Source organism: Rhinolophus sinicus, chromosome 15, assembly GCF_057876585.1.
Source record: "Rhinolophus sinicus isolate RSI-liver-muscle chromosome 15, RSI-T2T, whole genome shotgun sequence".
In the NCBI taxonomy this organism is placed as follows: domain Eukaryota; kingdom Metazoa; phylum Chordata; class Mammalia; order Chiroptera; family Rhinolophidae; genus Rhinolophus; species Rhinolophus sinicus.
In genome coordinates, this window is record NC_142515.1 from 77,066,911 (window position 1) to 77,081,648 (window position 14,738).

At 42.2% G+C, this 14,738-nt stretch overlaps 1 protein-coding gene across 1 annotated transcript; it reads left to right on the forward strand.

The window, feature by feature from the left end:
- The first annotated feature begins 2,354 nt into the window (after positions 1-2,354).
- On the forward strand, positions 2,355-9,888 carry LOC109434061 (putative adhesion G protein-coupled receptor E4P). The gene is given in 6 exon segments (XM_074338708.2): positions 2,355-2,550; positions 4,343-4,577; positions 6,162-6,228; positions 7,239-7,334; positions 8,464-8,643; positions 8,734-9,888. Coding segments are annotated over 6 exon segments (792 nt in total). The 3' UTR covers positions 8,752-9,888.
- The last annotated feature ends 4,850 nt before the right edge of the window (positions 9,889-14,738 follow it).

Here is a 14,738-nt window from a genome sequence, read left to right on the forward strand (position 1 = left end):
AATTATGAATAGAATTGCCATATGACCCAGCAATCCCTCTCCTGGGTATCTACCCAAAAAATCTGAAAACATTTAGAGATAAAGACACGTGTGCTCCACTGTTCATTGCAGCTTTGTTTACGGTGGCCAAGACATGGAAACAACCAAATGTCCTTCGATAGATGAATGGATAAAGAAGTTGTGGTATATATACGCAATGGAATACTATTCGGTGGTAAGAAAAGATGATATAGGAACATTTGTGACAACATGGATGGATCTTGAGAGTGTAATGCTGAGCGAAATAAGTCAGACAGAAAAAGCAGAGAACCATGTGATTTCACTGATATGTGGTATATAAACTAAAAACAAAAGAACAAGACAAACAAATGAGAAACAGAAACTCATAGACACAGACAATAGTTTAGTGGTTACCAGAGGGTAAGGGGGGTGAGGGGTGGGAAATGAAGGTAAGGGGGATCAAATATATGGTGATGGAAGGAGAACTGACTCTGGGTGGTGAACACACAATGGGATTTATAGATGATGTAATACAGAATTGCACACCTGAAATCTATGTAATTTTACTAACAATTGTCACCCCAATAAATTTAATAAAAAAAAAAAAATCAGGGCTCTAAAGTCACAACTCCAGGACTGGCATCCCATCTCCACATTGATTATGTGATACTGTGGTCTAACTCTCAATTTACTCTTGTGTAAAATGAGTATATTAATACCTACCTTATGAAGCTTTTGTGAGGGCTAAATGAGATAACATATGCAAAATGCTTAGCATATTTTGGGATATGAACAATAATCAGTAAATGATAGTTATTAAATGATTGAACTAAGAGGCAATATAATTAATCCCCAGATGAAGAAAGAAAAGGAACGGGCCCTCTGTGTCTACTGACATGGGTCATCTTGGTCTAACAAAGGCTTTCAAGTCATTTCTTCGGATGAAAATCAAAACCTTTGCAGCTGCAACCACCTCTCCAGCTTTGCCATACTCGTGGCGTCAACTGGATTAAAGGTAATCTCTACGTTGGTAAATAAAACTTCCTTGAGTTAAATGAAGTAGACCATTTCTTTTTACATTTTTATTGGTATTACTAGAAAATTTAAAATTACCTGTGTCTCATGGGATATTTCTTTTCTTTAAAAAAAAACTTTATTGGGATAGTCTTGATATAAAACAAATTGTATATATTTAAGGTGAACAACTTGATGTTTTGATATATGTGTACATTGTGGAGAGGTCACCACAATCAAGCTAAATAACTTACCCATCACCTCTACAAAGTTCCCAGTTTGTGTGTGCCTGTGATGAGAAGATTTCATTTAACACATAGCCTCTTAGCAAAAATACAGTATTGTTGACTATCATCCATTGGATCCCCAGAACTCATTCACTTTGTATAACTGAAACTTTGTACCCTTGACCACGTCCCCCTGTTTCTCCCTCCTCCCAACTCCTGGCAATGACCATTCTATTCTCTGCTTCTATGAGTATGACTATTTCAGATTCCACATATAAATGAGATCATGCAGTATTTGTCTTTTTGCGTCTGGCTTGTTTTAATTAGCACAATGTGCCCCATGTTTATCCATGTTGTTGCAAATGGCAGGATCTCCTCATTTTTTAAGGCTGAATAATATTCCATTGTCTATATGCACCTCATTTTCTTTATCTATTCATCCATTGATGGATATGTAGGTTGTTTCCATATCTTGGCTATAATGAATAATGCTCATATGATATTTCATTGGAAAATGCCGGTTTAGTGGTTTCAATTTTCCAACAATCCTGTGTAGAAAATGTTATTAATGCTGTATTGGTTGGCCAGGGCTGCCATAACAAAGTTCCATAGATGGGGTGGCTTAAACAACAGCAATTTATTTTCTCACAGTTCTGGAGGCTGGAAGTCCGAGTTCAAGGGGTTGGCAGGTTTGATTTCTCCTGAGTCCTTTCTCCTTGGCTTGTAGATGCCGTCTTCTCCCTGTGCCTTCACGTGGTCTTTCCTCTGTGTGTGTGTCTGTGTCCTCATCCCCTCTTCTTATAAGGACACCAGTCATATTGGATTAAGGCCCACCCTAATGACCTCATGGAGCCTTAATTACCTCTCTGAAGACGCCATCTCCAAATAGTCACATTCTGAGGTCCTGGGGGTTAATACTTCAATGTATGAATTTGGGGGACACAGTTCAACCCATAACACTGCCCCATGTTGAAGATGGGGACAACACATCTCAGAGAGGTTAAGTCCCTGATCGGAGGGGCTGAACTGGGAAGCCCATCTGACTCCCCATCAGGAACGTAGTGCACAGATGGAGACTATGACAGATTTCTCCCTTTGGTGGCTCATAGTCAGATGGCGCCCTGGCTATGTGATCACAAGCTCAGCCCCACGAGCTTGTCTCTGCTGTGCCTCTTCCTGGCAGCCCTCACCTTCCTCCTGCGCCGACCCATCCAGAACACCGGCACCTCCCTCCACCTGCAGCTCTCCATCTGCCTCTTCCTGGCCGACTTGCTCTTCCTCATGAGCATCAACCGGACTAAGCCCAAGGAAGGAGAATCAGCGGGAACCTACCTCTCTGAGAACATTTCCAGTGGCTTCCCGACTACGGTCACCGAGCTCACTGGCGGCTGCTGGAGGAAGGAAGATGGAAGGAGAGTCCAAAACTTTGGCTGGAGAGTCCACCCCTTCATTGCCAATAGCTGCCATTTTACTGCTGTCATTGGTGGCTTCTGGGAAAGAGTGTTAGAACAGAGTTCCCTGGCCATAAAATGGTGAAAATCACATATCTAGTCAAATTAATTTATTTTAACATGGCAAACCAGAGGCTTAAGGCAAGGAGATAACTGGGCTGAAATCACATAGGAGTTGTTATGAGATTTTAGGTCTTTCACTGAATCCAGGGTTCACAGATCTAGACCAGCACTTTCGAACAGAACTTCCTGCGAGGATGAAAATGTTCTATAGCTGAACTCTCCAATATGGTAGCCACCAGCCACACGTGGCTAGTGAGCATTTGACATGTGGCTAGTGTAGCTGAGAAACTCAATTTCAACTTTTGTTTAATTTTAATTAATTAAAATGTAAATAGCCCCATGAATTCTCATAGCTCCCATCATAGACTGTGCAAATCTATCGGCATCAAGCTCATCCCCCATATAAAGGAGGTAACTGAACCGTTTATTTTGTGACTACAGGACAATATGGTTCATCTAAGGCTATTCCTAAATGGAACTTTCCTAAATGGAAAGTTTACACACAAAATACTCATCTCTCTTGGATAGTTTTTATATGCATGAGCAAGATGGATCTAAATTAAAGGTCACAAAATTGTTTCCCGGGCCTAACTGGCCAGCAGTTGTTTTTTGTTGAGTTTTCTCAATGTTTTAGCATTTAAAAAGCATTACTAGCATTGGGGTATTTACCCCCAAAGAATTAAAAGCAATATCTCAAAGAGATATTTGCACACTCATGTTCATGGCAGCGTTATTTATAATACCTGCTAGAAGGTGGGAAAAATCCAGTGTCATAGACAGATGATGGATAAACAAAATGTGGTCTATACATAGGAGAGAAGATTATTTAAACTTAAAAAGGATGGACATTCTGACACCTGCTACAGCCTGGATGGACCTTGAGGACATGACGCTCAGTGAGATAAGCCAGACACAGAGGGACAAATACTGTGTGATTCCACTCACAGGAGGTCCCTAGAGGAGTCAGATTCACAGAAACAGAGAGTAGATGGTGGGCACCAGGGGTTGGCAGGGAAAAGGGGAATAGGGAGTTGTTGTGTAATGGGCGCAGAGTTTCAGTTTTGCAAGATAAAAAGAGTTCTGGGGCTGTCTGCTGGTGATGCTTGCATAATAATATGAATGTCCTTACCACTGAACTACCCACTTATAAATGGTTAAGATGTTAAATTGTGTCATATATATTTTACCACAACTTAAAGAAATAGTTGCCAGCATTTAAAACTTAGGAGATGTTTGCATGACAATCCCGATTTCCAACTCTTTGAAAGAATGGAAGTGCTGGCAGCAATGGGCTCACATTCTTGCACAGAATCAATAGTTGGAGGAGAGTAGCAACTGCCGCTTTGAAAGAGGGGTCTTGGAGCATGGTTCCCATCACAGCCTGCTCCCCAAAGCTGGCCGGCTTCACAGATATGTGCCTGGCCCTCTGTAAGTACTTGAGTTTGAGACCGGTGAGCTGACTCCACAAAGTACAAGAACTCCATCTAAGCCTGTTGCGACTCTGTACGACTCTGTCCCATTTACCTTGTGTCCCATAGGAATGGCGCACCTTGTTCTCCACGCATCCACTCTTCCCTCCCCTGCAGTTGCTGTGCTCCATCATCTCAGGGGGCCTGCACTACCTCTGCTTGGCCTCCTTCACCTGGATGCTCCTCGAAGAGCTGCAGCTTTTCTTAACTGTCAGGAACCTCAAGGTGGCCAACTGCATCAGTGTGGGGAAGTTCAAGAAGAGGTTCATGTACGCTTTGGGCTACGGGATCCCGGCTGTGATTGTAGCTGTGTCGGCAGGTGTCAGACCCAGCAGTTATGGAACACGTACCCGGTAAGCACGGTGTCTTTGTAATGAGGAAATAATCATACGAGCATAAAGTCACACTCATTGGTTCACTGGTTAGTTCATTTACTTGCTTATTCATTGAACAAACATGTATTGAACATCTACTACCAGCACTGTTCTCAGGAAACAAAACAGACAATAAGCAAGCAGACGCGCAATATAATCTTAGGTCATGAGAGGTTCCGTTGAAAAGAAGCAAACTAGGAAATGGGAATATAGATGGGGTGATGTTTTGAGTTAGTGTGGTCGGGGGGCCACTGAGAGGTACACTTTGTCATGTGAGTTTTTAAATGCCTTACCATATTAATTTCCTATTGCTGTTATAACAGATTAGCTCAAACTTGGTGGCTTAAAACGATGCAAATGTATTATCTTCTGTAGCTCAGATATCCAACATGGGTCTCCCTAGGCTAAAACCCAGGTGTCAGCAAAGTGCATTCTTTCTTGGGGCTCTAAGGAAAATCCTTCTTCTTTTTTTTTTTTTTGCCTTTACCAGCTTCTAGAGCCACCCACATTTCTTGGCTTGTGTCCCCTTCCTCTGTCCTCCAAGCCAGCAACATTGCATCTGTCTAACCACCCTTCATATATCCTGACTCTCCTTCTACCTCCATTTTTCCACTTCTAAGAGCACTTGTGATTACATTGGATCCACTCAGATAATCCAGGATAATCTCCCCATGTCAAGATCCTTAAACTTAATCACATCTGCAAAGTCCCTTTTTCCATATAAGGTCACATATTCACACATTCTGGGGATTAGGACATTGACATCTTTAAGACCCTCAGGGGCGGGGGGGGGGGCGGGGGGGGATGAGGAGGGTAGAGGGTAGCAGTATTCTGTCTACCAACCTACACATTGAATTTCTTTCATAATCTCTTCTAATTTGCAAATCAATCATATGTTTAGGGTAGAGATGACTCTTGGAAAAGAAACAATGTACAAACGTCTCCACTGAACTGAGTGGTAAAACAGCTTACTTTGGAAAGACAGCTTGAGAAAAAGTTAAAGTTTATGGACAACAGTTGGAATTGAACCTAAATATTATTGTTACTAAATGCAAAATATATATTTACTTCGTTACTGGCCTATTCCAGTGGTTCTCAGCTAGTGGATATTTGGCAATGTCTGGAGACAATTTTGGTTGTCACAACTTGGGATGGGGTTGGCCAGAGACCGTGCTGAATGTTTCGTAATGCACAGGAGTGACCCTGTCATGTTGGGAAAGCCAACTTTCAGGAACTCTGGACTATTCAAAACCATTGCTCTGGTTTTGTCATTGAATTCAGATACTATAATGATGTGGCAGCATTCAGTCAAGCCTGTGTGTAATTGAATGGCTTGTGCTACAATACCTAAAACCTAATCAATTTCCAATGGACGTTAATGAGTGTTAATTTTTTCTTTGTTATTGTTGTTACTATTATTGTTATTATTTACTTCTCCCTGACCTAGTTTCTGTGCTAGTTCTCCCTATGCTTCAGCTCAGTAAAGGATATTTCAATTTTAATGTATTTGCTTCTTTTTATAAAGATATGGAAAGTTGTGGATTCTTTTTTTTTTTTTTTTAGCTGCTGGCTCGATTTCCATAGAAAATTCATTTGGTCTTTCATAGGACCTCTTTTTGTTATTATTCTGGTGGGTTTCTACTTTTTAGAGACTACCATGTTTAGTTGTGAAATTTAAAGACCTGTTTACATTTTCTGTAGAGTTCTTGGACTTAAGACAGAGAGAGCATGGCAAGAAATTATGGACCCTTTTATTTGTGGAAAGTCACGTGGAGCAAATCTGAGTTGAAATAGAGAAGTGGGGTTGCTACATCACGTGGTAGTTCTAGTTTTAATTTTTTGTGGAACCTCCATACTGTTTTCCACAGGGACTGCACCACTTTACATTCCCACCGACAGTTTACAAGTTTTCCAATTCTCCACATTCTCGCCAAGCTTGTTATCTTTTTCTTTTCTTTTTTAATTTATTTTTTAAATTTATTGAGGTGACAATTGTTAGTAAAATTACATAGATTTCAGGTGTACGATTCTGTATTACATCATCTATAAATCCCATTGCGTGTTCACCACCCAGAGTCAGTTCTCCTTCCATCACCTTTTTCATCTTCAAATAATTTAAGGCTCACAAGAAGTTGCAAAAATAGTACAGAGAGTTCCAGGTATCCTTCACCTAGCTTTCCCCAATGACAGCGTGTTATGTAACCACATAGAATGTGTTTTGCAGACAGAATTTGATCTTCAATCTCTTTTTTTTATGGCCATGCAAAACATTTAATGCATAATTTAAATTTTTGGTATGCATAAGGAACAATAATGACAAAAACAAAACAAAACAAAAAAAACCTCTGAAAAGATAAGCATCAAAATGAAAATAGTACTTATCTTTGTGCGCAGAATTACAGATAAGTTCTGTATATTTTTTTGCATTTTTCCTACTTTTTGATAATACCTGTGTATTACATCTCTGATCAGAAAAAAAAAGCTAATTTTAAAAATCAAGGTGTATATCCAGTGAGTTTCAGAAATCTTAAACATATATTTTACGAGTTCTAGAATACATTCCTACATCAATTTCCTATCTAATTGTAAATACTGGATATAAGGCTACTTTAAGCTCTATCCTTCATGTCACTTCTACAGATCAACTTGTCCTTCTATCTGACCACACTATGGATTTTAAGAGACAAACTCAGCTCCCTCAATAATGAAGTATCCAGGATGCAGAATACCAGGTAGGTGGCACAGAGCAGAAAACGCAGAGACAAGTGGGGGTTTTTTTGCAGAATTTTTCACTGCACAAAGTTAGGGTGGTGGTCCTAAACTGGGGGCAATTTTCTGGAGACATTTTTGGTTGGGGATGGAGAGCGGATGATTGCTGCTGCCATCTAGTTGGTAGAGGCCAGAGATTCTGCCAAACTTCCTACAATGCATAGGGCAGCACCCCTACCCTCCAAGAATTATCCTATTCAAAGTCAGTGGTGCTGAGGTTGAGAAACTCTGAGTTAAGGGAATAAGCCTGAGCAGTGTTCCCCATTTTTATGACTTGGGGAACTATATGGTCCATGTGAAAACTAAAACTTAGCCAGCATATGAAGCGCTGAGGATGTATTTCTTTTATGAGTCCTTTCCAGTACTTAATATTTTGAAACATATATATATATATATATATATATATATATATATATATATGCATATAATATTATTGTGTGAACTTATTGTTTTATGCAAGTGTTAGTTATAGTAAAGACAACAGATCAGGAGATAGCTGCCCTTGCAAACATCATTTGCCACCCTCACAGACCCCAAGGGGAGGGCCATGCTATGATGGGAGGGTGGGGGTGGGACAGTAGGTGGGAGAGGTAAGGAGAAGCTATAAAGGAGGTGGTGGAAGGGGTGGGCTCTAGGTTGGTTAGCTTGCATTGGAAAGACGTGCTTCTGTGTGAATTCTTTATCTCTGTGAATGGCTAACCCTTGGAGGGGCGGTCCCTCCAGGTTCAGCAAGGCCCCAAAGCAACAGAGACAGAAAATAGAAGACAGTTAATACAATTATATAATAATAATACAGTGCCATCATGTTAATATTACAAACACTGAAACATATGTTATTTAATTATACCAAACATAAAATGTATTTATGTATTGCTTTGTATAAATAATTACTTGAGATACATTATACTATGCTCATGTTACATATCAGTTCATCTCTAACACGACAGCCAATGGTAATCATGTTTAACAATCTGACATTCTAAATGGTCCCAAGCCTAAAGCAAGTGTAAAAGCATCCTGCTACGTGACATAACGTGTTGAGGTGGATGGTGGCGTTGAAACAGGTGACATCATTCTGCACCTTGGTTTTGGCAAGATGCTGACCTTTAAAGACATTGCTCAGATGTTCATTTTGGGCTGTTCTTGGGGCCTTAGCTTCTTTCTGGTTGAAGGAGTCGTGGATCCCATCAGACCGGTGATTGCCTGTTCTTTTACCAGCATCAACGTCCTTCAGGGCGTGTACATCTACTTGGTCTACTGCCTCCTCAATCACAAGGTAAGCCAGCCTGCCCATCTCCTGGGCTCACCCATAAAGATGCTTGACTGCCTCTGAAAGTCTCTTCTCTTGTGTCTCCCCATTTCTTAGGTGGTGGTTGTGTGGTGATTGTTCCAGGCACAACCTTTCAGGATCTGAATCTGCCCTGCAGTAGCCGAAACTGGATAGATCAATACAAAATTCATATTAACTGACGACAAGAGAAAAAAAATCACAAATGGGGACAACATAGTAAATACTGAAGAAGCCTCGCTTAAGACATTTTCTTGGGGGAAAAAAACTTCTACATTATGAAAATGTCTGGCTTGCTATATTAGAAAACTGAGTTTATAATTATGACTATGGGCTAATTCTTAGAATGAAAAAAGAATCAAATATTGATTTTGGAGGGGCTTCATTTAGCGCAATTTTGTGATAGCTCTGATATGATCATTTTTATGTGATGCTGGGGTTTCTCAAACTATGATGTTGTACGGATAATTTGGGATTTACTTATTTTCCAAGAGGATTCTCTGTATCCTTTGATATGTTAATTATTTTCTTTTGGCGTATCTGTCTTGTCATGATCCTTTTTAGAGTTTCACTTTTTTTTTTTTTTTTTTGCGTTTCACTTTTTAAGTGTTCTGGTCCAATTTGCCAGATTCTTGTCTGCCTATAGCAAGGGTCGGGAAACTTTTCTCAAAGGGTTAGATAGTAAGTATTTTTGCCTTTGTAGGCTGTAAGAGTTCTGTCGCAGCTACTCAGCTCTGCTCTTATAGCGTGAAAGCAGCCATAGACGGTATGTCAATGAATGGGTGTGGCTGGTGCCAATAAAACTTTATTTATAGTGACAAGTGGTAGACTGCATTGGGTCTGCGGGTGTGGTTCGATGACCCCCGGTCTGTGGTGTTTTGAGCAGTTCTCCAGCATCACGGTCATTGACTTCATGAGCTTGTGCATCTTTACAAGATTTTCAGTTTCTCTTTGCAGTCAATTTGCGTTGCTCCTACCGCTGCAATTACATGTAACGAATCAGCGCTCCATCATTAAATGTATATAGCTAATCATCAAAATGAAGTAAATTAATTTTTCTCAAACATTCATTACAATTTCAATTGAAATACAATTACAAATTTAATACAATGGATCCTTTAACAGCCATGAAAAATAAAACAGCAAGCGAAGTGTACACAAATGCAACTATTACAAAACTTACTGAACCTAAACATATTTTAAAACACCAACACCAAATGTTCAGTGAACTGTTGTCATGCGGGGTGTCATGCAGGGAGGCCTGCGGGGTCTCTGGTCCCGCTCCCCATACAAGAACGCAGGATATGGTGAGGCCAAAAAGGAACACCCACGGAGCCATAGGTAGGGGAGTCATACCACTTTATTCTCTCTGGCGGCACTATACTCTCACTGGAGGCTGGATACACACTGTCCGCAAACCGCCATCCACGCTTGCCAGCCCAGCCGCCATCTCCTTGCTAGCCCCATCCTTTCTCTCTTCTCTCTTCTCTCCCTCTCTCCTAGCATAGCCACAGCAGTTATATTGTGGCCAATGGCTCACTGGTTACAGCTGACGGCCAACTAGCCACAGCTGATGGCCATGCAATCACAGTTGGCCATTTACTACCTGAGCCAACACCTTTCTATGTGAGGCCGAGAGCCTGGAAACTACTCTCTGGGGCCCCGCCCCCACACTCCACCCCTACAGGCTCTCGCCTCACAATCTACGCGACAAGCGTCTTCCGCGAGGGGACCTGTGCGAGGAGCCTGGGGGTGAATGCAATATCCTGGACACAGCCAGGCTCTCTGGGCACAGCCAGGGTTTCTCAGGGCACCACCAGTACTTCTGGGCACAGCCAGACTTCCTGGACTTCTTAGGGTACCACCTGTCTTCCCGGACACAGCCAGGGTTTCTCAGGGCACCACCAGTACTCCTGGGCACTGCCAGACTTCCTGGACTTCTTAGGGTACCACCTGTCTTCCCGGACACAGCCAGGGTTTCTCAGGGCACCACCAGTACTCCTGGGCACAGCCAGACTTCCTGGACTTCTTAGGGTACCACCTGTCTTCCCGGACACAGCCAGGGTTTCTCAGGGCACCACCAGTACTCCTGGGCACAGCCAGACTTCCTGGACTTCTTAGGGTACCACTAGTTTCCCCGGGCACAGCTAGGATTTCTTAGGGCACTGCCACTTTCTCTGGGAACAGCCACACTTCCTGGACACAGCCAGGGCTCTCAGGGCACTGCCACTCTCTGTGGGCACAGCCACACTTCCTGGACACAGCCAGGGCTCTCAGGACACTGCCACTCTCTCTGGGAACAGCCCGACTTCCTGGGCACAGCCAGGGTACCTTCAGGGCTCAGCCAGACTTCCTGGACTCAGCCAGGGCTCTCAGGGCACTGCCACTCTCTCTGGGAATAGCCCGACTTCCTGGGCACAGCCAGGGTATCTTCAGGGCTCAGCCAAACTTCCTGGACACAGCCAGGGCTCTCAGGGCACTGCCACTCTCTCTGGGAACAGCCCGACTTCCTGGGCACAGCCAGGGTATCTTCAGGGCTCAGCCAGACCTCTCAGCGCACTGCCACTCTCTCTGTGCCTCTCAGGGTACCCTGCTGGAACAACAGCGACTCACAATCAAGGTGCTTACATATTCTCAATGGCGGCCAGTCAAGACAAAAGCAAATATCCCCCAGTTCCACTAACAACAGTTCCCAAACAAACAGTCAAGCGGTCCATTAAATTAGGGATGGAAGGCAATTCCCCATAGTCCATAGTCATTCACCAGGGCTGTCCTGGGGGTGAGGGACGACCTTGACCTCACCCTCATCTCCCACGGAGGACTCAGCAAGCGTTACCTCCTGGGACTGTAAGTCCTGCATCCGGGCTGCCTGAGCAGGAACTTCCCCGGCCCACAGGGCTGCAACGACCTTTGCTTTCTCCGGCCTGTGCTGGTTGGGGAACCGTCCACATCTTTCCACCTCTCCACGGGGCTCCAGCTCTCCAGCAGCTGCATGGCTTTTCCTGTGCTGGTGGGAGAACCGTCCACATCTTTCCACCTCTCCACGGGGGTCCAGCTCTCCGGCAGCTGCTCCTCCTGGTCTTCCTCAGACTGAGTGTTCATACGCACAAACTGCTCCACCATCCTTCGGAGAGCTTTGGCCGGCACCATACCATGCTCGCTGCGCCATTTGTCGTGCGGGAGACCCTGCTCGCTGCACCATTTGTCATGCAGGGAGGCCTGCGGGGTCTCTGGTCCCGCTCCCCATACAAGAACGCAGGATATGGTGAGGCCAAAAAGGAACACCCACGGAGCCATAGGTAGGGGAGTCATACCACTTTATTCTCTCTTGCGGCACTATACTCTCACTGGAGGCTGGATTCACACTGTCCGCAAACCGCCATCCACGTTTGCCAGCCCAGCCGCCATCTCCTTGCTAGCCCCATCCTTTCTCTCTTCTCTCTTCTCTCCCTCTCTCCTAGCATAGCCACAGCAGTTATATTGTGGCCAATGGCTCACTGGTTACAGCTGACAGCCAACTAGCCACAGCTGATGGCCATGCAATCACAGTTGGCCATTTACTACCTGAGCCAACACCTTTCTATGTGAGGCCGAGAGCCTGGAAACTACTCTCTGGGGCCCCGCCCCCACAACTGTTTTAATACCTGTAGACTTGGTCTTTACCTTCCAAAGACTACGGTCATATTACACTACTTATTTTGATAACATCCTGGGATTAAATTAAAAAGACTCTAAAGGATTAAAAAAGTATTCTCTCCTACAAGCCAAGTTGAAGGATAATTCTGATGATGAATTTATGATAAGGACAGGACCCAGTGTCACTTTACAAGTTGATTTGACTCAAGCTCTTCGCTTATTAGTCAATGAGACTTTATAAATGTATGAGTTTTTTACATAAAATTTTTACTTCCCCCTAAATAAGTCTCCAGTTTGTTCTTGTTTAGCTTTGTGTAATCTAATGTCCCATAATTATTTCATATAAATCTGGTCTATTAGCTTTATGAGAAGCAGTATGGAGTCACAGAATTTTACAGACTCAGCAGCGTCCCCAGTGGCTTTAGTTCTGCTCTCTTTCTTTTTTCTTTTTTTTTTTAATTAAAGTTTATTGGGGTGACAGTTGTTAGTAAAGTTACATAAATTTCTAGTATACAATTCTGTATTACGTCCTCTATAAATCACATTGTGTGTTCACCACCCAGAGTCAGTTCTCCTTCCATCACCATATATTTGATCCCCTTTACCCTCATCTCCCACCCCCCACCCCCCTTACCCTCTGGCAACCACTAAACTATTGTCTGTGTCTATGAGTTTCTGTTTCTCATTTGTTTGTCTTGTTCTTTTGTTCTTTTTGGTTTATACACCACATATCAGTGCAATCACATGGCTCTCTACTTTTTCTGTCTGACTTGTTTTGCTCAGCATTACACTCTCAAGATCCATCCATGTTGTCACAAATGGTCCTATTTCATCTTTTCTTACTGCCGAATAGTATTCCATTGCGTATATATACCACAACTTCTTTATCCATTCATCTATTGAAGGACATTTGGTTGTTTCCATGTCTTGGCCACCGTAAATAATAAAGCTGCAATGAACATTGGAGCACAGTTGTCTTTATGGATAAATGTTTTCAGATTTTTTGGGTAGATACCCAGGAGAGGGATTGCTGGGTCATATGGTAATTCTATTCATAATTTTTTTGAGGAACCTCCACACTGCCTTCATAACGGCTGCACCAGTCTGCATTCCCTCCAACAGTGTACGAGGGTTCCTTTTTCTCCACAGCCTCTCCAACACTTGTTACTATTTGTCTTGTTGATGATAGCCATTCTAACTGGGGTGAGGTGATATCTCACTGTGGTTTTTATTTGCATTTCTCTGATGATTAGTGATGTTGAGCATTTTTCCATATGTCTATTTGCCATTTGTATGTCCTTTTTGGAGAAATGTCTCTTCAGGTCCTCTGCCCATTTTTCAATTGGGTTGTTTGTTTTTTGTTGTTGAGTTATATGAGTTCCTTGTATATTTTGGATATTAGCCCCTTATCAGAGGCACTGTTTGTAAAAATCTTCTCCCATTCAGTTGGTGGCCTCTTTATTTTGTCGATGGTTTCTTTTGCTGTGCAGAAGCTTTTAAGTTTCATATAGTCCCATTTGTTTATTTTAGCTTTTACTTCCATTGCCTTTGGACTCAAATTCATAAAATGCTCTTTGAACCCAAGGTCCATAAGTTTAGTACCTATGTTTTCTTCTATGCAGTTTATTTTATCAGGTCTTATGCTTAAGTCTTTGATCCATTTTGAATTAACTTTGGTACATGGTAATAAATAGCAGTCCAGTTTCATTCTTTTGCACATGGTTATCTAATTCTCCCAGCACCATTTATTGAGGAGGCTGTCTTTCCTCCATTGTATGTTTTTAGCTCCTTTGTCAAAAATTATCTGTCCATATTTATGCGGTTTTATTTCTGGGTTCTCAATTCTATTCCATTGGTCTATGTGTCTGTTTTTCTGCCAATACCATGCTGTTTTGATTATTGTAGCCCTGTAGTACAAGCTAAAGTCAGGGAGTGTGATACCTCCAGTATTGTTCTTTTTTTCTTAAGATTGCTTTGGCTATTCGGGGTCTTTTGTGGTTCCAAACAAATCTGATGATTTTTTGTTCTATTTCTTTCAAAAATGTCATTGGGATTTTGATGGGAATTGCATTGAATCTGTATATTGCTTTGGGTAATATGGCCATTTTAACTATGTTGATTCTTCTAATCTATGAGCACGGAATGTCTTTCCATTTCTTTGTGTCTTCTTCAATTTCTTTCAAAAATGTCTTATAGTTTTCAGCATATAGGTCTTTCACATCCTTGGTTAAGTTTATTCCTAGGTATTTTATTCTTTTTGCTGCAATTGCAAAAGGAATTGTTTTTTGTATTTCTTTTTCTGAGATTTCATTGTTAGTATATAGGAAAGCAATGGACTTTTGTACGTTGATTTTGTAGCCAGCAACTTTACTGTATTCGTTGATTGTTTCTAATAGCTTTTTGGTGGAGTCTTTAGGGTTTTCTATACATAGCACCATGTCATCTGC